General features: G+C 35.6%; 1 protein-coding gene across 1 annotated transcript; it reads right to left on the bottom strand.

Moving 5' to 3' along the window:
* Positions 1–277: 277 nt before the first annotated feature.
* On the bottom strand, positions 278–5,116 carry LOC131044780 (alcohol dehydrogenase 3). Its single transcript, XM_057978214.2, has 10 exons — positions 4,902–5,116; positions 4,508–4,644; positions 4,377–4,423; positions 2,213–2,538; positions 2,045–2,127; positions 1,730–1,805; positions 1,419–1,480; positions 1,072–1,167; positions 698–859; positions 278–571 (listed from the first exon to the last, which is right to left on the bottom strand). Exons 1-10 carry the CDS (start codon positions 4,939–4,941, stop codon positions 455–457), a joined length of 1,146 nt encoding a protein of 381 aa, XP_057834197.1. The 5' UTR covers positions 4,942–5,116; the 3' UTR covers positions 278–454.
* Positions 5,117–25,999: the final 20,883 nt, after the last annotated feature.

Here is a 25,999-nt window from a genome sequence, read left to right as displayed (position 1 = left end):
CGCTCTTAAAAGTAAATCTATCTATTGGAAGCAGATAATATTTTATGAAGATATAAATCATGACATAATGAAGAATACTTAATTTAAAATAAATGATTCTTAATTTAAATATTTCTTAGTATACGGCACTACTTTTAACAAATGGTGAGAACAAGATTCCCTTCACTTGATCTAAACTATCAGCTGGTAACAACTGAAATATAATCCCAAAAAACCCATCTCAAGCCTATTTAGTATTTACTTTATGAGTAGTTAGGCTAAACATTAAGAGAGAATGTAACAGAGTAACACAACTGAATCTTTTATTGAATAATTATAAAGCCTAAGCTAAACGTTCGCAAGTACTGATCACTAGCGGAACTTTTTTCAATCCACAGTTCTATAAATTCCAAGAATCTACTTTGGAAGTATACAGCACCAAAACCTTCCACACTGCTCAGACTTTCCTCACTGTCTAATCTTCCATATTAATAATACATCGTAGGCCCTCTCCTTCCATCATGTAATCAAATGCCTTGTTGATATCAGACAGAGGGATTTCGTGAGTAATGAACTTCTCTAGTTCGATCTCCTGCATAAGGATATAAACTAATTTAGTATCAGTAACTTGAAATTTGAAATACATGAAAGGATGTCTGTGGCATAATAATGAAGAAATTTATAGAATCACATAGAAACAACCATTAGGCTTTTTTACCTTTTTCATATATTTCTGCACCAGACGTGGTAAATCTGTCCTGGGCTTATAGTTCCCAAAGAATGTTCCTTTTAATGTTTTCTCGTTCAGAAAATTCACAGGATTGGTAGAGAAAACTGCATCTGAATAAGGCACTCCTACTAAAACAGCAACACCCCACCCCTTCAAATCAAAACAAAGATGAAGACACAGTTAGTTTCATTAGCACATATAATCTCCTCTTTCAAGTGGAAGACACCTAAAACTTTTTAGTTTAAATCTAAGTGGAAGTAGGTTATGTGCATCAAGGTTACCAGTAGGTTGTATAACATGATACCAAAAATTAATTATCAAAATGAAAAATAGTTTTCTACAATGAAGGTTCGGGCATATACATCATGACAAGCTTCGAATGCCTGAATCATTGCATTAATATTCCCTGTGCACTCGATACTGTAGTCTACTCCTCCATCAGTTATGTCTGCAATTACCTGCAAAAACAAAACAAGAAAATAGTCTTTCTTTTAGATGTTTGAATATAACAGAAGGATGAACTCCCCGGAAAAGCAAAAGTATCAGACAATAACACCCTACAAATGAAGAAATCTCTTTCTCAAAATAACTAGTTTTGAAAAAAGAAATAGGATACACAGAAAAAAGTATTCATCAATTAAGCCCCACAAGCCGAAACAGCTCAAATTTTATGTTACAGAAACAGCATGAAAAAGGAAGTTTAACAAACCTGTTGAACAGGTTTCTGATAATCTTTTGGGTTTATAAATTCCGTTACTCCAAATTCTTTTGCTGCAAAGAAGCAAGAAAGAAAAAATTAACAATAAGAACCCATTAGCAACGATGGATTGTGGAAACTTGTATGTCTCTAACAATAACCTGTTCAAAAAGATGAGTAGAAAGCTTCAAAACCTTAAAAATCTAAAAGGAACTTTCAGAGAAGGTTATCAATTGTGCAGATTTGAGAACAATATTTTTGGGATTCATAATAAATTGCAAACATATTGGTCAAGTAGAACTGCGTCAAGTACCCTTCAATACCTTTCTCATATCTTGCAGAGTTAAAATCAATGCCTATAATCCTGGAAGCTCCAGCAATTCTCGCTCCTTCAGCAGCCTGAAAATTCACTCAAATTTTAAATTTCAGACTTCCACAATCGTTCCTAATCAAAACTAAAACTTAGGGAAAACAAGTGTAAAGATCTTTTAGCATAGCCGTTTCGAGTCACTCTTGGTGAGATGGGCCATAGAGTAGGATCAACAGCTATGATATAAATCTATACACAGTTTTCCCAAAACCGTATTTTGTATAACAGCAAAAGAAAATAAAATATACAAAATCAATGTCATTCTCACCGCAAGTCCAACTCCTCCGAGACCAAATACTGCCACAGTCGAACCCTTCTTTGGTTTGGCCACATTTAATGTAGCGCCCATCCCTGATTGAACACAAAACTGTCAGTACATCTACAGTAAGATTGAAAACCTTAGCAAATCTGACGGACCAGTTAATGTCAATAGTACCTGTCGAGACACCGCAACTCAGAATGCACACTTTGTTTAGGGGAGCTGCAGGGTCTATTTTGGCTACAGAGCCGACGTGTGCTACAGTGTATTGACTGAATGAGGATGTACCCACAAAGTGATAAATCGGTTCTCCACCGATTGAGAATCTCGATTTCCCGTCATTGAGCATAACTCCTCTGTCCGTGTTAATCCTTAACAAATCACACATATTGCTCTCTTCTGATTTGCAGTGCCTGCATTCTCCGCACTCTCCTGTAAACACAGGCAGAACATGGTCCCCCGGCTTCAGATCGGTTACTCCTTCTCCCACACTTTCCACCACTCTGCCATTGCCAATCGGTAAATTCAGTAAGTAATAGTTTTCAATCGGTTTAACTGATCCAGATTCATCGAACTAGAACTACTCAATTTGGGCCAGACTTAAGTGAAATTGGGTTTTTAGTAATTGGGCTTGATTAGCTTCATTTGCACAGTATATTTAATTTGATGAGGAACTAAATTGATCAGACCTCAAGTATCGCAATTTTGGATGGGGTATTAGGTACTTGGGTTAGATTAGCTTCATTTGCCAATTTTATAATTGGTTATTGAGTACTTGAGTATTAGGTACTAAGCTGAACCTCTATGCTACCCGAAACGTGATGGAATTACAGGTTTTCCCATTGATATGGGTGAAATGCATTTTTTTTTGGACAAAATATGTTGAACCAAATAATAGTTTTAATTTTAGACATTAGGTTTCTATATTTTACCTACAGTGTGATTTGAGTTTCTGAATTTGATTTTGTATTTTTTTTAACATCAAATTAAGAGTTAGAGAAGCAAATAATAATTTCTTATAAACCTTCTACATTTCATAAAAAAAAGGTAACATATTTGAAAACTAAAAAGTAGAGTCTCCTATTTCAAAAATAAGATTTCAATTTATCTTATAAAAATCTTTTGTAATCTCCTAAGACATCTTCATAAAAATAAAATATTAAATCTGCGTACAACAAGACTTATAAAAAATCACTATTTTAAGATTCTATTTTTCTCATTAATTTCCTATTGTATTTTTTTTTAAAAATCAAATTTTCTAAGTGATTTTTCATATTTAAAAAATTAATTTCCTTCTAATTTTTCAAATTATGTTATTAAAAAATTCATCTATTTTTTTTCAATTCAAAATTATTAAATGAAATATAATTAACTGTAAATATTTTTAAAACTAAAATATATAATTAGTTTAAATAGTTTTTTAATATTTAAAGAAATTAATTCAATAATTTATATTTAAAAATATGTAAAATTAAAATAAATATTTAGTTTAGATAAATTTTTTATAATTTAAAATTTATTAAAAAAAATTATTTTTAGATATTTTTTATATAAATTAATATAATATTATAATTTTTACAGAATTAAAAATATATATATATATATACACATTTTCTAATCAGATACTGGATTCTTTGAAAAGTCATTTGCACAATCTATTTAATTTGAAAATATAGATTTAGATCTGATCTTAATTCTCACAATTTCTAATAAGATATTAGGTACTTAAGTTTCATTAGCAACCTCATGTATACAATCAGATTAATGAACAAATTAAATTGTTCAGACCTCAACTCTCGAGGGTTTCAGCCTCAACTCTCGAGGGTATTAGGTCTTTGACTTAAGCTTCATTAGGTATTTGGCTTAAGCTTCATTAGCAGTATCATTTATGCATTCTCACAATTTAATGAACAACTTGATTAATCAGAGCTTGGGTATTAGGTATTTGGGTTCATTAGAAATTTTATTTACACACTCAATCTAATTAATGAGTACTCTTTTGTTAGACCTTATTTCTTACAAGTTATATTCAGATGTTGGGTTCTTCTTACAAGTTCTACTCAGATATTGGATTCTCCGTCATCTTTACATTCTATCTAATTTGATGTAAAACTTTTGTTAAACCTTATTTCTTACAAGTTCTACTCAGACATTCTTCCTTCATTTTTTAATCCTGTCTATTTAATAAATAACCTGGATTAATCTGATCTTAATTTACACTATTTCTAATTAAATATTAGAATCCTAGATTCAACTACCAGACACATTGTATCGAAACGGTAATGAGACCTCAGTTCTCACATTTTTGAGCGATACGAGATATAAAGGCAAGGGAACATACCCGGCTGCCTCATGTCCAAAGATGCGCGGGAAAAGAGGATTTTGGCCCTGCAATAGAAAAGGAACAGCATTGAGAGTCCGATTAAAGACAAATGTCATTCTGTTGGTATTGATAGTACCAGTTATACACACCTTTGATTGCCAGAAAGTAAGGTCTGTGCGACACAGGGAAGTGTAAGCGATTTTGATCCTGACTTCCAATGCCTGTGGCGGCGCCACTTGTATTTGTTCAATCTTCAGGGGCTCCCCTGCCTTCCATGCCACAGCAGCTGTTCACAAACCCAGATGACAAAATCGCCTTATTCTAAACAGAAAAATCCTTAAAACAACTTTTCAAACATGATCAGCCTCTGAAAAGCAATGAAATGAGGACACCCACATTCCAATTTCCCTCTGCTGTAGAATGAAACACTACAGAAAAGACTGCTCTGCAAATAAGAGCAATGAAAACAACCCACATTCCAATTTACCTCTGCTGTAGAATGGAAAACTACAGAAAAGATTACATAAGAAAGGCCAAACTTACCTTTGCATGTGAGGATCTGTCCTGGAAGAGGAATTGACATTTTTGCGATCGTTAGATTTCGATTGCTTTCGGGTGCACAAATGGAATGTTACTGGATTTGGGAGAAGAGGGGTTTCCTTAAAAAGCCAGAGATTTGTAGGTGGGCCCGTACCCAAAGTCGAGAGAAGAAAAACAATGAGATGCCACGAAGAGAAACGCCGACAGGATGCGATGACCTACACATAAAACAATAACCGTAGAAGCAGTTTATTACAGGAAATGCGTTGGCTTGCTCCGGTTTTGACATGAAACCATGGGCAGTTTAAACCCACTGAATAGTGCTTACATTCAATGTTCCGTGTCCAATTTGCGCGGTTAAGTTGATTGACGGCTGTAAAGGAAATAGATATTTTCCAGGCAATAGATATTTTCCACTTGCATTCCGTGGAAAGGGGCGTCCGTAAAATAGATTTTGAAGCAATTGAGCGCTAAGATGATTAACGCGGTCACTATCTAGCTCTTAGGATGCACTAAAATATTAATATCTTTTATATTAGGTAGTATTTAAGGACAACTTTGAATAGAAAATTATTTGGTTGATGGGTAAGGCTGATTTTCAAATTTGAAGTGTTTGTATCTTTATTATATTTAATAAAGAATTTAATTTCAATTGATATGATGAGATAGAGAATTATGTTTAACATGCTCTCCATTAAAATTATTATGGTAGTTGGTAACCACATCTTGTATTTTGAGTAAACTATATTTGGGTAAAATAGTTTAGATTGTTAAAAAGTTTTGTTTTGTATGGCTAATGGAATACATGTAAAGAGAGACACTCTGGCTCTGGTTGGTAAGGCATGTGCTTCAATGTTATAGTTAAGATTGAAATATAAGTTTTTTAATTTTTATAGCATTGACAAATATTGAGATAGGTAAGGTATGGGGTTTCAATATTTAAGTCAATAGGCTTCAATGCGGGCTTTTTAGCCCGGATAATTCTGGCAGTCCATCGGAAAAAAGTAGTTTCTGGTTGACGACAAAATTTTCAATTGGCAAGGTTTTCATTTAACATTGTATTAATTTTTGGCAAGATGTATGTAGTACATCTTCTACGTATTTGTCAGCGAAGTTAATTCATTTGAGTTGAACATTGATGGTTGTGCACATGGTAAACATCTTGACTTGCCTTGAACATTGATGGCTCTGCAAAGAAGGTTTTCAAAGGCTTTTTTCTATCTACATTTGGGTTTCGTTGGTTGGTCTGCTATCTGGAGTTGGGTTTTCAAGTGTTGGGTATATTTGAATTGTGTTTAGTATTCGAAGAAGAAAAGGTTGTTAAGAGGTTTCATGTTGTCTGCACTTGAGTCTTTAACTACTTTGTGTTATCGGAGGACCGACTATGTTTAGTTTTTGGAGAACAAAACAATATTCAAAGGTTTCCTGCTATTTGCACCTATGGTTTTAACTTTTGTAGGTAAGATGTCTTTTTGGTTTGACTACAATATCTTTTGATGTTGTGTTTTCTAGTGTTATGCACAATCTCTTGTGATTTTGTGTGTCACATGTTTATTTGTAACTAGGGCTTCAGGGTGATTTTTCCCTTATCATAGGTGTCGACTATTTTCTCCTATTTTCTATTTGGAATCTATGTGAGGAGCAAGAAAGTGGTCACAAGATCAAGATCAATCGATACGTTTCAGATATGTATGCCTCAATCATTTGATACTTTCAACATTGTTATTTTCCAATGATATAATTTTTTATATAATCGGTGAGGTGTGGTTTGATTTCATTCGGATTCAAGGTTTGCCATCAATTACTATTGAAAAAAAAAATTAGTTGATCATTCCCATACAGGTACTCCCATACAACTTAAAAATAACTTGGTTGTATCTTAAAACATTTTATCTTTCTAGCACATACACACTTGTAAGGTGGCATAAATCTCTTTGAAAAGTAGGGTTGTATATAGCAACATGAATATGCCTATATGAATATTTTTGAGAGAGAGCTCAATATTTGTGAGCATAGATGTATGAAGGCACAATCTTTGTCCAGATTTGCATCATATGGAAAGAACTAGACAAGAACAAGATTGTTTTTTTGGGGTCCCTTTTTAACTACACATGGAAAGTTTCGGTACTAATACTTTTTTTCTCATTTGTGTTGCATTCCAAGATATTAGGGCATGTTCTGACTTTAGCTGTAGAATTTATGTTAATTTGATATGGTTGAGCTGATTTCCACCCATAAATGGCACAACCTTTGATCCTTCTATCCTGAGATTTAGTGGAAGGATATATTCACTTAAGAATGTGAAGTTTCTCTGGAGTCTAGACTTGAATATGGAATTTAGAAGAGACGTCCTTCATTGGAAGCGATATTGTGCATATTTTTATAAACAGAGAAGTAAATAAGACCTCACATAGTCTTGTAATGATATTTTCTTTAGGGCATTATGTTCCTCAACTAGCTCATGTTATCTACAAACGCAACAAGATCCTAGAAAACCCAGTTATTAACCTAAAAGGGGTACATGGTAAGGTCCCAAGTTAAGTCATCAAATATATGTGCATTTTTATGAAAAGAAAATAGCCTTTTGGAATAGACGACTGACATTTATAGAGCAATCATATAATAGAAAAAGGTTTGTGGGATAGTAGAATTGCATTTTTCCTCTAACTGTTACAAATTGGGAATGCACTTACGTGCGATTTCCATTAAAATGTAAGGATTTATGAGTATATATGGTCACATGGGATGATATCTAACAACACCTATCGAAAGCTTAATCTTTTATGTGACTTTTCATCTCTTGTGCACCCATCACATCTTTGTGAGAAGGCATTAGAATTAGGTGATGCAAAAATGGGACAAATGGATCCGTACAGCATCTACACGCCTCCTTGCTCAAACAATACTATGACTTCTAGAAAACAACATGTAAAGAGGAATGTAAGTTTTTTTGTTGCATTAGGAGTTCATGTATGCTAATAGATTAGCTTGGATGTAGTATAGAGTGCAATGTTACCCTAACTTTCATTTGGCGTCAATTGTATAGCCCACTTTCTTAAATTGAGCATGTTTATAAATAGCTTTGGATTGCAATTTCATGGTAACAGAACTACTAATTTCTGGAAAAGAAAACCCAAGAGAAGCACTAGGTTAAATCATTTCTCTAACAACCATTTTGTTTGGCATTAATTATATAGTCCACTTTCTTAAATTGAGCATGTTTATAAATAGCTCTAGATTACAATTTCATGGTAGGGTAAGTGCACAAAGATGGTGGTCAAAAATGGGGGTATAAGTGGACACTTTTTTCCTGAAATCAAGTGACCCTGAACTTGGAGGCAAAATTTGAAAGTCATCCACTCAAGATATGAAGATAATCAAAGAAAAAATATTGTAGTACTCTGAATCTACTTTTTTTCCAAACTACTAAAGTTTTTCAAAATTGGATAATATTAAGGGGGTCAAATCCTTCACGCACGAAAAACAAACCCTGATTTTTTCTAGAAAACATAACATAGTGTTTGACGTGTGCATCAAAAAAGTCATAGTTAGATTTAGTATTTTGACAAATCCTTTGGCAGAAAGATAGCTAAGAGTGGGCACTAGAAGATATGTATTTTTTTATAATTTTTTGTTGAGTATTTTGTTTTTTTATGATTTTTCCAATCGAGCACATCCGGAAAAATTAGGAACCTGTTCGTGTGCGAAGCATAAGTTGCACTAAAAAAATTGAAAATATAATTATTATTTTTTAAAATTGTAAATAATCAAATGCACTACAATAATATATAAATTTTTTAAAATTTGGATAAGCATATCAAAAGTTATTAAAATAATGGTGCACCTATGTTTGTGAGAACTATGGAGACACTGGTAAAAGAAATTCAATATTAATATGTTATTGTTCAAAATTTAAAAAAATTATATGGTTAGAAAGCTCGGAAGATGGGTGAAAATATGGTGGCAATTTTAGAAATACCCACTTGATGAAGTGTAAACCTGATGATGACAAAGTCGAGAAACCAAGTTGATAAAATAAAACACGTTAAAAAGGAGGGAAATGGAGGGAAATCAAACTTCCAAACCATAGCTTTGTCATCTAGGCCTATTTCCAAGCCCAAACAATCAAAAGCGCGTACGAGGTACCTATGGTATAAAAAGCATGTACGGGGTAATTATGGTGTAAAAAGCGTGTATGCTCTCTCTTAATTATAAACAATGCGTGTGTGCTATTTTTACTATAAAAAGTGTGTACACGCTACGTTTGTTTAAATTTTGAGATTATGTATTGTTAGAATAGTCTTTTATTAGCTGATGATTATTTATTTAATTATTAGTCTATTATACTCTATGCTTAAGCTAAACTTAGGAATCTTATAATTCTTTAGGGTTTTCACTTTTAGGGTTTCTAGTATCCTTTTATAAGGATTCTCTCTTTGTATTTTCATAACAATTGTAATTAGTGAATTGCATTCTTGTTCCACAATCAATATGACTCCTCTTTTCTGGATCTCTGAATTCTAGCCTCCATAGTTTTTTTGCTTCTCTCCTTTTGTGGCAGGTTTGCATGCAGGTGATCTTTGGGAGTTGTAGAGTTGATTTTTCCTCAAGTCCAATATGGTATCAAAGCTCCAGATCTGCATGCCCATGTTCTCTTCATGAGAGATTTTGGGCCTTGTTCTTCAAATCTATGTATTCGGGGGTTTGTGCAATTGTTTTGTTTTTTTTTCATTTATGGGGGTAGCTTATTTTTTGGTATATTTTGGTGCCAAAAGGATCTCATTGTTGGATTCAAGAGGTCGATTCCATGAATTTTGATACATAATTTGACCTATTTCGGTGACAAGGGCATCTGGACCATGATTTTTTATTGGCACATTTTTTGAGGCACGAAAATCTGTATGGTTGTACTTGCGAATGCGTCAAAGAAAATTTGTCAAAAAAAAAACCCTCTTTATGCATTACAAGAGAGGTTTGTTTTACTTTTGGCTGCAACTTGGCCATACGAAGGCATTTTTTCAAAAACCTTATATCGTCGGAAAGCTCTTTCTGAGCTCTATCCAGATCTGGAGGTTTGATTTTTTTTAATTTATTTTTTATGATACTTTTTGCTGTCAAAGCCAGAGATTCATTTTTGCACTCCAGGGGACATAACTTGAGCATCCGAACTCTGTTTTTCAAAAACTTTTTATTGTTGGAAAGTTTGTTTTGTGTTCTTTCCATTCATATAAGTTTTTTTTTCCATATTATTCTCTAGGTATATTTTATTTAATTTTTTTCTTTTCAGCACTCTGGTGAATATCTTGGATGTTTCAAGTCCTGGGATCTCTTTCTTTGAGTAGGATGTCTCGTCTTTGGCTATTATTTTTGTTTCCAGTATTTTGTCTCTTCTAATCATTGTAGCATTTTATTTATGCAAACACACTGAGATAAAGTGCTACCATGCATTGTATACTTGGGATCTTGCACATCTTGTGCCTTATTGTACATGCCCTACTTGTAAAGTGTCATGGGGGGGGAGGGGGGGGGGTTGATGTTTGCCTTTGTTTGCCATCTACCTTTGTCACGTGAGTGTTCCTTCCATGACATTAGCCTCATGATGTGTGTCAAGTGAGTGTTCCTTCCACGACACTGTGTACTTTATCTGGACCTTCGCTATTCCTAGTTCTTCATCATGCAATTCTTGTTGGCCGTTATTTTCAGTGTTCATGTCCCTTTCCCTTTTCAACATTATGGGGAGGTTTGTCTTGTTGTTCTAATGCTTCCTTGGTTCGATTGATCAGCTCTTCAGGCTTTGGTGTTTTATGTCATCTGTATCTTCGAGTTTAGTTGTTTGTCTTTGTTTGCCATCTGATTTGAGTAGTGTCATTTGAGGGAACTCATGCAGATTATAGTCTTCTCTACCTAGTCATGTTCTATTTCAGTGGAGGTTCTTCATATTAGCAGTTACTCTTCAATAGCGTTTGCAGCTATTTCATGCTTTAGTGGTGTTCTTCATTCTCTTCTTTTTTGTTCCTATCTTCTGGAACACTCTTGTTTGGAGGCTTCTTATTCCTTCACTTGAGCTTTCATCTCTTCTTAGAGAGGAGTTTTGTTCCCACATGGTTTTCTCCTTTTTCTCCACTTTACAAAGATTTTGTTGTACTTGGGTACCTCATCAGGCCTAGTTGTTAGGACCCATTGTTGCTTTCATGCATTTTTTTTACATATTTTTTTAGTCCTTACTTATTTTTTAGCAACTCCCTAAGTTCATCTTAAGGGGGGTGTTACAGTAATCTTTTATTAGCTAATAATTATTTATTTAATTATTAGTCTATTATACTCTATGCTTAAGCTAAACTTAGGAATCTTATAATTCTTTAGGGTTTTCACCTTTAGGGTTTCTAGTATCCTTTTACAAGACTTCTCTCTTTGTATTTTCATAACAACTATAATTATTGAATTGCATTCTTGTTGCACAATCAATATGACTCCTCTTTTCTAGATCTTTGAATTTTGGCCTCTGTATCTTTTTTGCTTCTCTTCTTCTATGACAGGTTTGCATGTAGGGGATCTTTGGGAGTTGTACAGTTGATTTTTCCTCAACTCCAATATGTATAATATGATATTGTATATATAATATGTGTATATACATATAATATATAATTTTTATATATAATATATAATATGTAATATATTAAGCATATATATACACACATATAAGTGTATTGTCTCCCCCTCTCAAGCGCGTACAAGGTGCCTCTCTGTCTCTCTCTCTGTCTCTCTCTCTCTCTCCCCTTCTCCCTTCCTCCACACCCCATCCCTCTCTCTCTTCTTCTCTCCCTCCCTCCCTCCATACCCCACTGCAACTGTGTCTGCACTTCTATAGAAGTATGTGAATTTATTTCTTGTCTGCAACTTCCTCTTTGATTTTTATCATGTACTCTTAGGGTTAGGTCAAGCTCTTACACTTGCTTTTTAGCGAAGCTTCATTGTTTGTTCATCTGGAGTCTCTGTTATGCTGACAATGGTCTAACTTAGCTATATCAAAACTAAACTACTGATGTTCTATTGATAACTTTAAATAATACATCATTTTATTAGCCCACCATATGACCCCTTAGGTGTCATTAGAGATCATATTGTTTCCTAAGAGGTCATATGGTGTCTTATGACCCCTTAGGACACCATATGACCCCTTAAGACACCATAAGACCCATAATGACACCATATGGTGTCCTAAGGGGTCATAGGATGCCATATGACCCCTCGAGACACCATACGACCCATAACAACACCATATGGTGTCCTAAAGGGTCATATGGTGTTCTATGACCCCTTAGGACACTATTTGGTGTCATTATAGGTCATATGGTGTGCAAAGGGATCATATAGTGTCCTATGACCCCTTAGGACACCTTATGACCTCTTAGATGTTAGGGGTCATATTGTGTTATGAGGGTCATATGGTGTCCTATGACCCCTTAGAACACCATATGGTGGCGTTATGTGTCTTATGGTGTCCTATGACCCCTAGGACACCTTAGGACCCCTTAGGACACCATATGGTGTCGCTAGAACATATGATCCCTTAGGACACCATTTGACCCCTTAGGACTCCATATGGTGTCATTATGGGTCGTATGGTGTCCTAAGAGGTCATATGGTGTCCTATAACCCCTTATGACTCCATATGACCTCTTATGTATCATTATGGGTCATATGTTGTCCTAAGGAGTTATATGGTACCCTATGACCCCTTAGGACACATGCATGGATTCCTAGGATACCATATGACCCCTAAGAATACCATATGACTCTAGAGAGGGAGAGATGGGGAGGAGAGGGATGGAATGGGAGAGAGATACACCTAAGATAGGAGTGTTAGGATTCCCAAAGATACTGAGAGGGGGGGGGAATTGGTATCTAATCGGTAAATGGATTTTTTGAATTTAATAAATGAATGCATTCTAAAACAGTGTACTGGTAAACCAGAATTAATGCAGTAAATAAGAACAATAAGCACAACATGAAAAGCACACCATAACACAATATTTTTGGTGACGAAACCTGGTGTTGGAAAAAACTCAGTGGGATTTGTGACCCACAATATTTGCTTACTGGCCAATAAGTGAATATTACTTACAAAATGGGGGCCTGCACATGCAGGAAGGCCAAGTGCCTAGAGCTCACTGCTCAGTTACAAAAGAAGTCTCACTGACTTACAAAATGGATTATGTAAATCCAATAAGTTGTACTGCTACAAAAAGCATCTGCTATGCCAGATCCAGTAACAGTTTAAGCTCTTACAATAATCATAAACCCTATTTCAAAATCTGCCTTAATATTCACACCTTAGTTCTACAATAATCTAACCATATCCGCATCTACTAAATGATCTACAAGATATCATACTTATATGAGTCTTATTACAATATAACATGTCAGCTTACAAAAAGATATTACAATTAAATACATTATGCAACAAACAAAATCTTGTCAGCCAAGGTGTCAGTAATCATCTTTGTTGTTGTCGCTGCCGGTGTCTGTCAGTGCCATAGGATTGTAAGGTTTCCATCAATGACAATACCTTCAATCACCTATAATTTCTCATTGGAGTGTGCATTTGCCAACAAGGAGGAGAGTGAGATAGATAGATAGATAGATAGATAGATAGATAGATAGATAGATAGATAGATAGATAGATAGAGATGGGGAGGGAGAGACAAGAGATAAATGAGAGATGGAGAGAGAGAGGGGGGACAGAGATGGAGAAGGGGAAAGGGAGGGGGAAAGAGAGATGGAGAGAGAGAGGGAGGGAAATATAGGGAGAGATAGAGATAGAGAGTGACACAGAGAAGGCGACTCAGAGAGAGAGAGAGATAGGAAACCATACGACCCATAACGACACCATATGGAGTCCTAAGGGGTCGTAGGAGACCATATGATCCCTTAGGACACCATATGGTGTCGTTATGGGTCGTATGGTGTCCTAAGGGGTCATATGGTCTCCTACGAATCCTTAGGACACCATTTGACCCCTTAGGACTCCATATGGTGTCATTGTGGGTCGTATGGTGTCCTAAGAGGTCATATAGTGTTCTATGACCCCTTAGGACACCATTTGGTGTCATTATGGGTCGTATGGTGTGCTAAGAGGTCATATGGTAATGAGAAAGGGAGAGAGGGAGGGGGAGGAGAGAAAGAGAGGTAATGAGAAAGGGAGATAGGGAGGAGGAAGAGATAGGGAGAGAATGAGAGAGAGATACACCTAAGAGAAGGGAAGAGTGAGATAGAGAGATAGAGGATGAGAGGGAGATACTTCAGAGATAAAGAATGGGGGATAGAGAGAGAGACTTAAGTGAAAAATAGAGACTTGATTCTCTCCCCTTCTCTCCTCCTCGATACCCCTTCTTCTCTCCCTCCCTCTCTCCCTCCCTCTCTCCCTCCCCCCTCCTTGTCTCTCCCTCCCCCCTTCTCTCTCTCTCTCTCTCTCTCTCTCTCTCTCTCTCTCTCTCTCTCTCTCTCTCTCTCTCCATACCCCTTCTTCTCTCCCTCTCTCCCTCTCAATCTCTATCTATCTATCCCACTCTCCTCCTCTCTTAGGTGTATCTCTCTCTCTCTCTCTCTCTCTCTCTCTCTCTCTCTCTCTCTCTCTCTCTCTCTCTCTCTCTCTCTCTCTCTCTCTCTCTCTCTCTCCCTTCATCCATACCCCTTATTCTCTCCCTCTCCCTCTCAGTCTCTATCTATCCATCTCACTCTCCTCCTCTCTTAGGTGTATCTCTCTCCCATTCCATCCCTCTCCTCCCCCTCTCTCCCTCTCCTGCATACCCCTTCTCTCCATTTGTCTATCCCCCTCCTTCTCCCCCCCTCTTTCTCTCTCTCTCTCATTCATTTTCCCAATCTCCCTCTCCCTCCCTCTCCCTCCCTCTCTCCCTCTCCTTTTCCCAATCTTCCTCTCTCTCCCTCTTCCCCTCTCCTTTTCCCAATCTCCCTCTCTCTCCCTCTCCCTCTCCCCCTCTCATTTTCCTAATCTCCCTCTCTCTCCCTCTCCTTATCCTTCTCCATCTCTCCCTCCCCCTCCCTCTCTCCCTCTCCCTCCTTCCCTCCCTCTCTCTCTCTCCCTCTCCTTTTCACAATCTCTCTCTCTCTCTCTCTCTCTCTCTCTCTCTCTCTCTCTCTCTCTCTCTCTCTCTCTCTCTCTCTCTCTCTCTCTCTCTCTCTCTCTCTCTCTCTCTCTCTCTCTCTCTCTCTCCCCCTCCCTTTTCCTTAACATTTTCTTTAATACAAATAGCGCGTACGGGGTACTGATCCTATTAGTTCGCTGCCCTATCTTAACATTTTTAAGGCGTAGGAGCACATACGTGCTAATTATTAGTACATGGTGGAAAAAAATACCATTGGTATTGCCAACATTTTAGGGACTAACAGCATGCACGCGATTATTAATATAGCACATTCGCGGTACCAAGACATAGTTTTATTTACCCAAGAGCCTCAATGGCCATAAAAGAAGTTTTTGAGGTTGTTGAAGGCCCTACTGCAACTATGTGGACTTCTATCACTGTTTTATACATAGAAGTGTGTGAATTTTTTGTTTTTCCATGATTTCAAATGATTGAATTGTTGTTCTTAATAGTTTTAATTCAAAAAAATAATGATAAGATGCATATTTATGGTTATTTGTTTGTTTATGAACTTTTGTTTGCATATATATGTAATATGATTCTATTTAGGACAATTGATATCAACCATGGGAAAGAACAAGCGAGGAACGATGGAACAACGAGAGGTTGGAAATGAAAGACAAAGGCAACGTATGAAGAAATTACGTGATATAAAAACAATGGGAGAAGAAGGTATGTCATCCTCAACATCTCAACTCAATTTATCAAATGAACATAATGCACCTAATGCAATTGAAGAAGAGACATTTGATTTACCATATGAACCTAATGCAATTGAAGAAGAGACATCTAATTTACTATATGAACCTAATGCAATTGAAGAAGATACCAAATTGAATAATGAATTGAATGTACACAATGCACTGATGTTAACACCTCCTAGAATCAATCGTAGGAAACCAAGTATCTAATTGACATTGATGAGAATATATTGAAGGCAATGCCCGATAAAATGAATGAACGAACTTGTAGGAGAATGGTTAAAAGAATATGGCAAAACTATTTTTAAAATTTAAATCAAACCGCAAGATGTCAATTAATTGTTCAAATGATTAAAAATTTGAATTTTAGATAGACAATGAGAATTTCAGGCCTAAGATCATCTGATAGTAACAGTGAAAGAACTATTGTGAGAAATCTATTTGATGCATATCGAGCTATTGGTTAAAAATCACGTACTAAAGATTCTAATTCTACTCGAAGTGTCATTACATCAACCATAATGGGAAAGAAAATAAAAAAAGATCGTTTGATAAGCAAAACAAGTAAGTCATTAAACGCTAGTAGAACAACATTAAGTAAAGCATTGCAGAGGCGAGAAAAACTAGAGGAACCTAACAATATTCTCTTTGGGCATTCTTGGGTAGACTACCAAGTAAAGACAAGGTTGTTGTTGATGCACTAAGAACATTAATTGAAACATTTTGGCATGACAACACAAGAGTTTCACCCAGCCAAAGAGATGTTGTTAGAAGGTGAATTGGGCCTACAAATCATAAGCCACATGTCAAACACTATTTGGATATGACTCAAACTAAATTTTATGAAAGATTCCTTCAAAAGTTTCCTCAAATAAGAATTTCTCAAAGATTTTTTGAAATGACAAAACCTTTTTATATTAAGATTAATCATGTACGCACCACGTGTTGATGAAGGATGCCTATTGAATTTTCCATGCACTGATATTTTTTGTCATATTTGTTCTACTTTGCACACTAATGATGTTTTGTAGGAATGCAATATACAAGCACCTCCTAAGTCGGTAAGAGAATTTATTTCAAGGGTGCTATGTAATAGACATTATGGTTGCATTTATTATAAGATGTCTTGTTTGGAATGTTTTTGTGTTATATGTGGTGGTTTGCAACATTTACCAAGATGTGTACATTTGGAGAGCACACATGAAATTGGTAGGAAACTAGTTTCTTTTGGAAAATACAAGATAGTCACATATGGAGTTAAAGATGGAAAATATTTGAAGAGATGTGAGCTAGTGAAAAATGATATATGTGTAGTTGAATTTATGAAAATGTTTCAAGAGAAACTAGTTTATGAGTACATAATGCATACACATAGAGCTCGATGGTTAGATGAGCAATTCAAGTTATGTAAGGACACATTTCCTCTTGGCACCATTGTCTCTATCGTTGTTTTTTCTGAAAATTATACACTACAACCTCAAAATGAAGTTCCATCTATGTATTATTATTCTACACAAGTTTCTATTTTTGTACATATAACATTCATGCATGCAGATGATAGTACAGAGGAGGATAGAAAGGTTGTAAGAGAGTGTCACTTCTACATAAGTGATGATCATACTCATTCATCGGAGTTTGTACAAGGATGTTTTAAAGTTTTATGTGATAGTTTAAGGGAAAGGAAAATACGATACAACTGACACTTAATATTGTTAGATAATTGCACCACACAATTCAAGAATGCAAGAATATTTTATTGGTTGACAAGGATGCATATGACAAGTGGTGTACAACATTTTAGGAATTTCACTGAGGCTGGGCATGGTAAGGGAGAGCACGATGGTGCAAGAGAATGTGTAAAAAGAGCCCTAACTAGAGAAGAATTGAAGTACGAAGGTGGTACTGAGTTGATAGATGCAGAAACAATTGTGTGATGGTGTTAGTCTATGATGGGTCCAGGTAATCCGGGTATGTCAATGGTTCATAGATATTTTTGGTTGATCATTGAATCTAACATTGAAAACTATCTAGATTGTTGTACAATTGCAGGATTGAGTGACATGCACTCATTTATGAGTTCAAATGCAACTTCACTAGTAATTTATATGAGATAGATGGTATGTTTTTGCTCTTCATGCATGTATTGTTTGTGGGAAGAATGTGAATCACAAGAGTGGGTTGACAAATGGTCTTGTAGACCGTTAGTTCCCATTGATACATATCAAATTCTCAAAGCACTACAATTGAGCCAGATGGAAACATTAGTGGATTTTGACCATGTATCCGACCTAATGGATTCAGGTGATTTTTTGAGTTAATTTTTTTGTAAGTATTCTTTTTGGTTCATTTTGTTGTACATCATACTTTATTTTTGTAAATGCAAGTCATGTGTATGCAATTGTTGCAGAAGAGAACAATGAAGAAGGAACATATTACTATTTGTGTCGTTGTGTTGAGCCTAAAAGAAAATTGACAACCATAATCATTGACATAGAGGGTATTGAGTACCCAATAGGGTTTGTTGCCATGACGGGAACATGGCTTAGGAGATACCCTATCAAGAATTCTGATGTTTGGTTGTTCAAGGACTTTGAAACACATAGACATATTATTCATTTCTCTAACCTTTTTATTCCAACAAATATTCATTTGATGAAGTATCGTGGTAGACCTCATAACAAAATTTTATGGAAAGTTCATGAATCTGACCATGAGGCAATACTTGACACAATACGAGTTAGAGCCAACCCTAAAGGCTCACTTGATTGATTCTACGGTTCAGAGTAGAATGATTTTGAGAATTTTATATATATCATCGACGAATTGTTGTATATTCTTTTTTTTGTATATATAAATGCCCATGAGCTTATTTTTACATGTTTATGGGTATAATTTTGTATATTTAAATGGCAATGAGCTGATTTATACATATATAGATGCCAAATTTTGTATATTAAAATGGCGATGAGTTGAATTGCACATATTGTAATGCCAAATTTTGTATAAAAGCCCATGAGATGATTTGTAAGACATTTTTTTGTATATTAAAATAGCCAAGAGCTGATTTGACCATATTTAGAGGCAAATTTTTGAATAATATGTGATTATTTTATGTGACTATGTTTTGAGTTTATGTGATGTGATAAGGTCAATCATGAGCATTCTTGATTCTTGTATAATCATGGAGAATTATTTGAGTCATTATCGGGTCATAGGGGTCATAGATTGAGTCTAGATACAATTTGAGCAAAAATTATCATTATTGTCAAAAAACATTGTCAAAAAAGTTGTCAAGCAACTTGTACATTGTGTCGGTAGGGTATGAATCTTGATGTTCTAGCACTTTGGGATACACAAGAGAAGAATGCTTAGCGTAAAGCTTCCCACCTAGATGCGCTTGTGACGTCGGTTTGTGCATACGACGAACCGAATCAATTCTAGCCTATCTTTCAACTTTGCATTACATGCAATTGATGACTTTTGCAGCAGGCGAAAAAATGCTACCAATTGAAAATGGATTTGATTCATAAAAAAAAAAGATAGGCCATTGTAGAGGAGCTTCATGCAACCCCACAAGTTCAAATAGATCGATCATATGTGTCTTGGATTGGAAGAAACAGTTCGTCAAAGTTTGACAATTTTTTGGACTCGGGGCACTTGAGAGATCGCATCGGTAGGGTATGACTCTCGATGGTCTGACTCTTTGAGATGAATGAGAGGAGAATGTCTAATGTAAACCTGCCCACCCAGATGCACTCATGACATTGGTTTGTGCACACAACGAACCAGATCAATTCTAGCCTATCCTGCAACTTTGCATTGCATGCAACTAATGGTTTTTGCAGCAGGCAAAAAAATGATACCAATTAAAAATGGCTCTGAGTCATAAAAATACGAGATAGGATACGAGATAGGAAATTGTAGAGGAGCCTCAAATGACCCTAAAAATTCAAACGGATCAATCATATGTGTCTTGGATTGGAAGAAATAGTTCGTCAAAATTTGACAATTGTCTGTACTTAGGGCACTTGAGAGATCGTGTCTATAGGGTATGACTCTCGACATTCTGGTGATTTGGGATGCATGAGAGGATAATTCCTAGCATAAACCTGCCCACGTGGACACACTTGTGACATCATTTTGTGCACACGATGAACCAAATCAATTCTAGCCTATCCTGTAACTTTGCATTGCATGCAACTGACGGTTTTTGCTGCAAGCGAACAAATGCTACCAATTGAAAATGGCTCTGAGTCGTCAAAAATTGAGATAGGCTATTATAGAGGAGCCTCACACGACCCCATAGGTTCAAATTAATTTATCATATGTGTCTTGGATTGGAAGAAACAGTCCGTCAAAGTTTGACAATTTTTTGGACTCAGCGTACTTGAAAGATCGCACCGGTAGGGTATGACTCTCGACGTTCCGACGCTTTGGGATGCACAAAAGGAGAATTCAGAGGGTAAACCTACCCACCCAAACGCACTCGTGATGTTGGTTTGTGCACATGACAACCAAAATTTTACCATTGTGAGCGTGAGGGTGCTCTCGCACCACACACATATTGTTGTTTATATTCATATTATCGATTTTTGTTGTTTATATTCATATTGTTGATTACATAGGCAAATATTCATTTAAATTTATAAAAGAGAAGCCACCAAATACAATGAATACACAATAATGAACTGAATACAAGGATTTTTGTAGGGTTAATTCAACATGTTAAATATTTTATCAAATCATATTCCACGATTGCGATGTTTTCTATTATAGATTTTTGTTGTTTATATTCATATTATTGATTACATAGGCAAATGATCAATTAAATTTATAAAAGGATAGCCATGAAATACAATGAATACACAATAATAAACTTAGTACACATTTATTGGATTGAATATCAACATTTATATATATCAAAAAAAGGCATGTCTGCCAAGTCAATACAAGTATTACAAAAATGTGGCATATGCCATGTCCAAATCAAACTACAATAAAAATATAGAATATATCTACATGTATTGGTCATTCTATGATCACAACTAACACTATATGATCCTAAAATTTGTGGTGGATCATCAAAATCGAGCCTTTTCGATGCAGTACACGACTCTGTAGATGGCTGCAAAACCACAATTCAAGAGCAAAGTTAGAATTCTTTTGTAGAAAATAGTTCACAATTAACAACATAACTATGCATTTAAATATAATTCCTTTTCAATTGAAATGTAGATTACCTCATCGATTTATCTCAGAGCTAATGTCTTCGCTCTCCTCTCCTTATCACTCTTAGGAGTTTTCTTGAAGACATACTTAAAAGGATCCATGTTATGGTCGTACCACAAAGGGGTCTATTGTAGAGTAAATGTACAATTAATATAATGTACTAACATAAATACATCAAAAACACTTAAAAGCTATAATATAGAGAACAATGACATACCATTGCTTAAGATGTTTCTCCAATGGACTAAGGATGACTCACCATCGATGGAGAAATTATCGCTATTACCTATACAAAAAAATGATCAAAGATTATATACAATTAATATAATGATAAGTATTGTAGGTTAAAAAAAATTAATGTAATATATCAAACAAAAGTGTACCGGATCCTAAGATACTTCTGCAGTGCACGGAGGAGGGTTCGACATTGATGAAGCAACTATGAATATTTCCTGTATGAAAAAATTATAAGATTATAATATATCACAAGTTCACATGTACACATGCATATAATCATGAAATCAAAAAAATAAAGTAGAGATACATACCTCCTCCCTCTCTTGATCCACGGGCGAATCAGGTGCATTCAACAAATCCACATAGCTCAATGGTTGTTGTACATGTAAAATAGACAAAAAACACTAATCAATCTACAAACCCCAACTAATACTCGATTTCAACATTTTCAAACAATTGTACAACTAAAAATATGTTCAATTACGTTCTTCCCATGTTTTGGCGTCTTCAAGGAATTTTTTTTCTTAGGACGAGGCCTAGACGCAGAGGGGGTACCCTAAAAAAACAAAATTAACATGAGATATTAGTACAGATAATATATTAAACATAATTTAAAAAATCTAAAATGAAATGACTTGCATATTCCATCAAAACAATACATAAAAAGGGTTGTACAAAATATAATACTGTATAGCCTTGTAGGCCAAAATCGATCACTGAGAGTGTGGTGTCATCAATCTGGGACATTTGGTCCCCTGTCAACACCTAAAAACCAAAAATTGGACCAAGCATTAAAGATAGTTAGTATATCTTGTAATATTTTTGAATTCAAAGTGTACAATTCTATTTTAACATATTACAAAATTTATACCTCAGGCATCAAAGTTGCAGCTGTAGTAACTACGGGAAATGTATGGGATACTGTTGTTGCATCCTAAAATGCATATTACTTGTCTCAATTTAAATCGATGTATAAATGAAAATTCATTTATGTAATTTCAAATTTAATGTGACTGATAAAGAAAATGCTATGAATTCAAATCAACACACCTATGTCTGTCACTAATGGGCAAACACCATGACCATCAACTCATTTACCAGCGCCAAATCCTTAGTTATGCGGGCCTGATATCTACTCCTTAAAATCATGCACGAATGAGATGTGGATCCATCTATACTGACTGCATCATCTATGCCTGAGAATATCATCGAACAACTAACATACATATGCTGAATGGGCTCTCTATTGCCACCTGGAGCAACTAATGGCTCATCATCCAGTACAATAGGATGTGCTAATGACGTCCCATGCTGGATGATGGCACTAGTCAATGTTGTGGCCACCTAAAGATTTTATAGCTCCACCAACTCTTTCAGCTCTACAAGGATAGCCTGATGCACCTTGGGTTTGGGTGCTAGGGTGCGATGACTCTCCGGGGCTACTCACCTACAGGCTCCAGGTCTATCTTGGGCAGAGCCACCACCTCTACTATGAAACTCTCTCATGTCAAAATACTTTGGGCACACATTGAGCACAAACTCACATTATACTTTTCTCAAAAAATACAATGGCACCTCATAATTATTACAACGTGGATCATCAAAGACTATCCACCACCTCTGCCAAAAAAGATTCTTCATCTGCACATTGGTACACCACTGTATGGGAAACCACTTTGCATTAAGAGGTAACAACTGACCAGTTTTAGGATCAACAAAAAGGGCACATATTTATTGTTTACTACTATTTTGTTTTTTTATGTTAGGATTAATGACAGTCCCAAAGATACTGTGAGGAGGGGGGGGGGGGGTGAATCAGTATCTAACCGATCAATAGAATATTTGACTTTATTAAGTAATTTGCATTCCAAAATAGTGTACTGATAAATAAGAATTCATGCAGTAAATAGGAATAATAAAGACAACATAGAAAACACACCATAATAGAAGATTTTAATGAGGAAACCTGGTGTGGGAAAAACCTCGGTGGGATTTGTGACCCACAATATTCACTCACTGGCAAATGAATGGATATTACTTACAATGTAGTGCCTGCACATACAAGAAGGCCAACTGCGTAGAGCTCACTGCTCAATTTACAAAATGGAAGTCTCACTGACTTACACAATGGATTATGATAATGCAATATAATGTACTACTACAATTCAGCATCTGCTATGCCAGTTTCAATACCGGTTTAAGCTCATACTATAACCATAAACCTTATACAAAATCTTCCTTAATATTTGCTTATCACTTCTACCATTTCCATCACATGTCCATCCTATGCATTATGAAAATGATTTACAAGATCTCATACATATATGAGTCTATTACAATATGCTATGTTAGCTTTACAAAAGATATTTACAATTAAATATAATAAACAAAAGTTTGTTCCTGTCGGCTAGGGTGCCGATATACATTGTTGTCGCTGTCGTTGAAGTGCTTGTCGGTGCCTGTGCTTGCCGGTGGTTGTGCCTATCGTTGGTTTACTAGATGAATACCACAAGGTTGCCTAAAGGTTTTCACAAGGTTGCAAGGTTTCCATCAATGGCAACACCTTCAATTCTCATTAGAGTGTACAATGCCAACAATCTCCCCCTTTGGCATTGATGGAAACACTCATGAGAAAAATCCAAAATCTATTCTGAAAATGAAGTCCAAAAATTTTAACAAAAATGTGTGCTCCCCCTGAGCAGATGATCTTCTCTGATTAGCCATTTTTCTCTATCCACTACTCCCCCTTTGACATCGATGACAAAGGTTGTCAAAAATTGTCAAATGAGTGCAGAATTTCACCTTGAACTTTGTAACCAGTTAATTAGAATTTGAAATATGTCAGCCAAAACCAAGTTTAAACTCTGTATAAATCTGTTGTTGTCGTTTATGGTTGTCTCAAATCTTTGGATTGTACCGATGAGATGATGCATATGCTCCTCTGGTGACCTTTGACCTTCAATTAATGTCTTAGAGATCACTTTCCTCAGAGAGATAAGGTTGTCTAATTTAGAACTGAGTTTGAACTTAAGCTCTCTAGCATTTGCCTTGATCCTTTCTTTTTCTTTCTCTAACTTCGCCAACTTTTCCTCAAATCCAACAATTTCTTGCTCAATAACTAATATAGGTTCAGATGAACCAATGATATTATCAGTTGTATCATCTATCTCTTTTTGAACTTTGCTTATTTCCTTTTCAATGTCCACTGTCAACAGATGCGGCTTGCATGTGTCCCTGTACAGTTCCATATACTCCAAAATTGTGTATTTAGTGCTGGTAAAAGTGTGTTAATGTATTCCGTGCACTTCTCTATTGTTTCCTCAAAGAATTTTTCTTTTTCTTTTTGCATTTTCTCTTTGAATGTTTCCTCATTTATTTGATCAACTATTAGTATATTTATAGCAAATAAATTTAGACAATGTGTCTAATTGACTCAAAGAATCCTTTACATTATCTACATTGCATTTTAGTGCAATCATTTTAAAAATAGGAATAGTATCATCAATTGCCTTATAGGCCAATGTATTACAATCAGTTATTTTCTTTATTGAGTCCAGAAGTACCTATGTCAGATTTGTAGGTCTAAATTCGCTCAGTGAAGTAGCAGATGTCTGACCAACTACCTTTACTATCTCAGTGCTTCCAGTGGGAGTAACCAATTTGCTTGTATCGACCTCTGGTGGATCAATCCGAGTTTGCATTTCTACTAGCAATGGTTTTGGTTTCTTAGCGATTGTCAGTTGTACTACCTCAATCTGTACCTGCGTATCTGTCGGTTTCTCTGTTGGTTTTTCTATATTATTGTTTGGTAGCTTTGTCACTGTCTTTGTGGGTTTCTCAATGCTTGCATCAATATTAGCAGTAACCATTACACTGTCCAAAGATTCCACTGAATGCTATGTATGCTCTCCTTTCTCTGTTTGTGTTTTAACCTCAATATTTTCTACCAATTGCTCAATAGCAATATCTTTCTTTACCTCTGTGCTCTCCTTGTCTACTACAATGTTTACTTCCTGAGTATCGATATTCATGGTGTATAAAATTTTAGACTCAAGGTTAGTGTCCTCATGTGGTGAGTCAATATTTTTAGTAGATGGTATGTCCCCAGTCTACATTGATGGAGTAACCAAAGGTGGTGGCAGGTTGTCAATTACTTTTATGTTTGGTGGTCTCACTACCTGTTGCTTCTTCCTAGTTTCCTTGGGTGAAGGAGAGGGTACCAGTGAGGGTTTTCTTTTCCTATCAACTCTATTGAATTCTACAGGAATTTCACTTTCAGATGATGTACCAACTAATGAGATATGTGCCTCTGATTGTAATCCTTCTAGGTCACTTTCCTTTATTCCAGTGATGTTCATTATGTTTTCTTTTATTTCCTTAACTTGCTTTGTTGCACTCCTTATGTATTTTTCTCTTTTATTTCTTTGTTGCATTGTTTGTACACCACTCTCTATTATTTCTGCATTACCAAAAACCTTTTCTTTTGGTTCTCTAGGTGCTTCTAATAAGGCTTTAGCATAAGTTTCAATAATGTTTACATCTTCCTCATACCCCATTTCAGTTACCCATACAGTTCTAGGAAGAACTGCCTCCATCCATATTTCATCCTTTTAATCACAAAACATATTTCTTTGTTGTAATTATCAACTACACTCTGTGGTAGTCTCTCTTTGGTTTTCATTTTTGTTTGCAATGTTTTGAAGTACTCAGTGATCTTGTTTTCCCTATGAGTCCCCATACCGATGAATATTTCCAGCAATTGTTTTCC

The sequence above is a fragment of the Cryptomeria japonica genome, chromosome 7 (genome assembly GCF_030272615.1).
Source record: "Cryptomeria japonica chromosome 7, Sugi_1.0, whole genome shotgun sequence".
NCBI lineage: Eukaryota > Viridiplantae > Streptophyta > Pinopsida > Cupressales > Cupressaceae > Cryptomeria > Cryptomeria japonica.
This window is presented reverse-complemented; position numbering and strand designations above follow the sequence as displayed.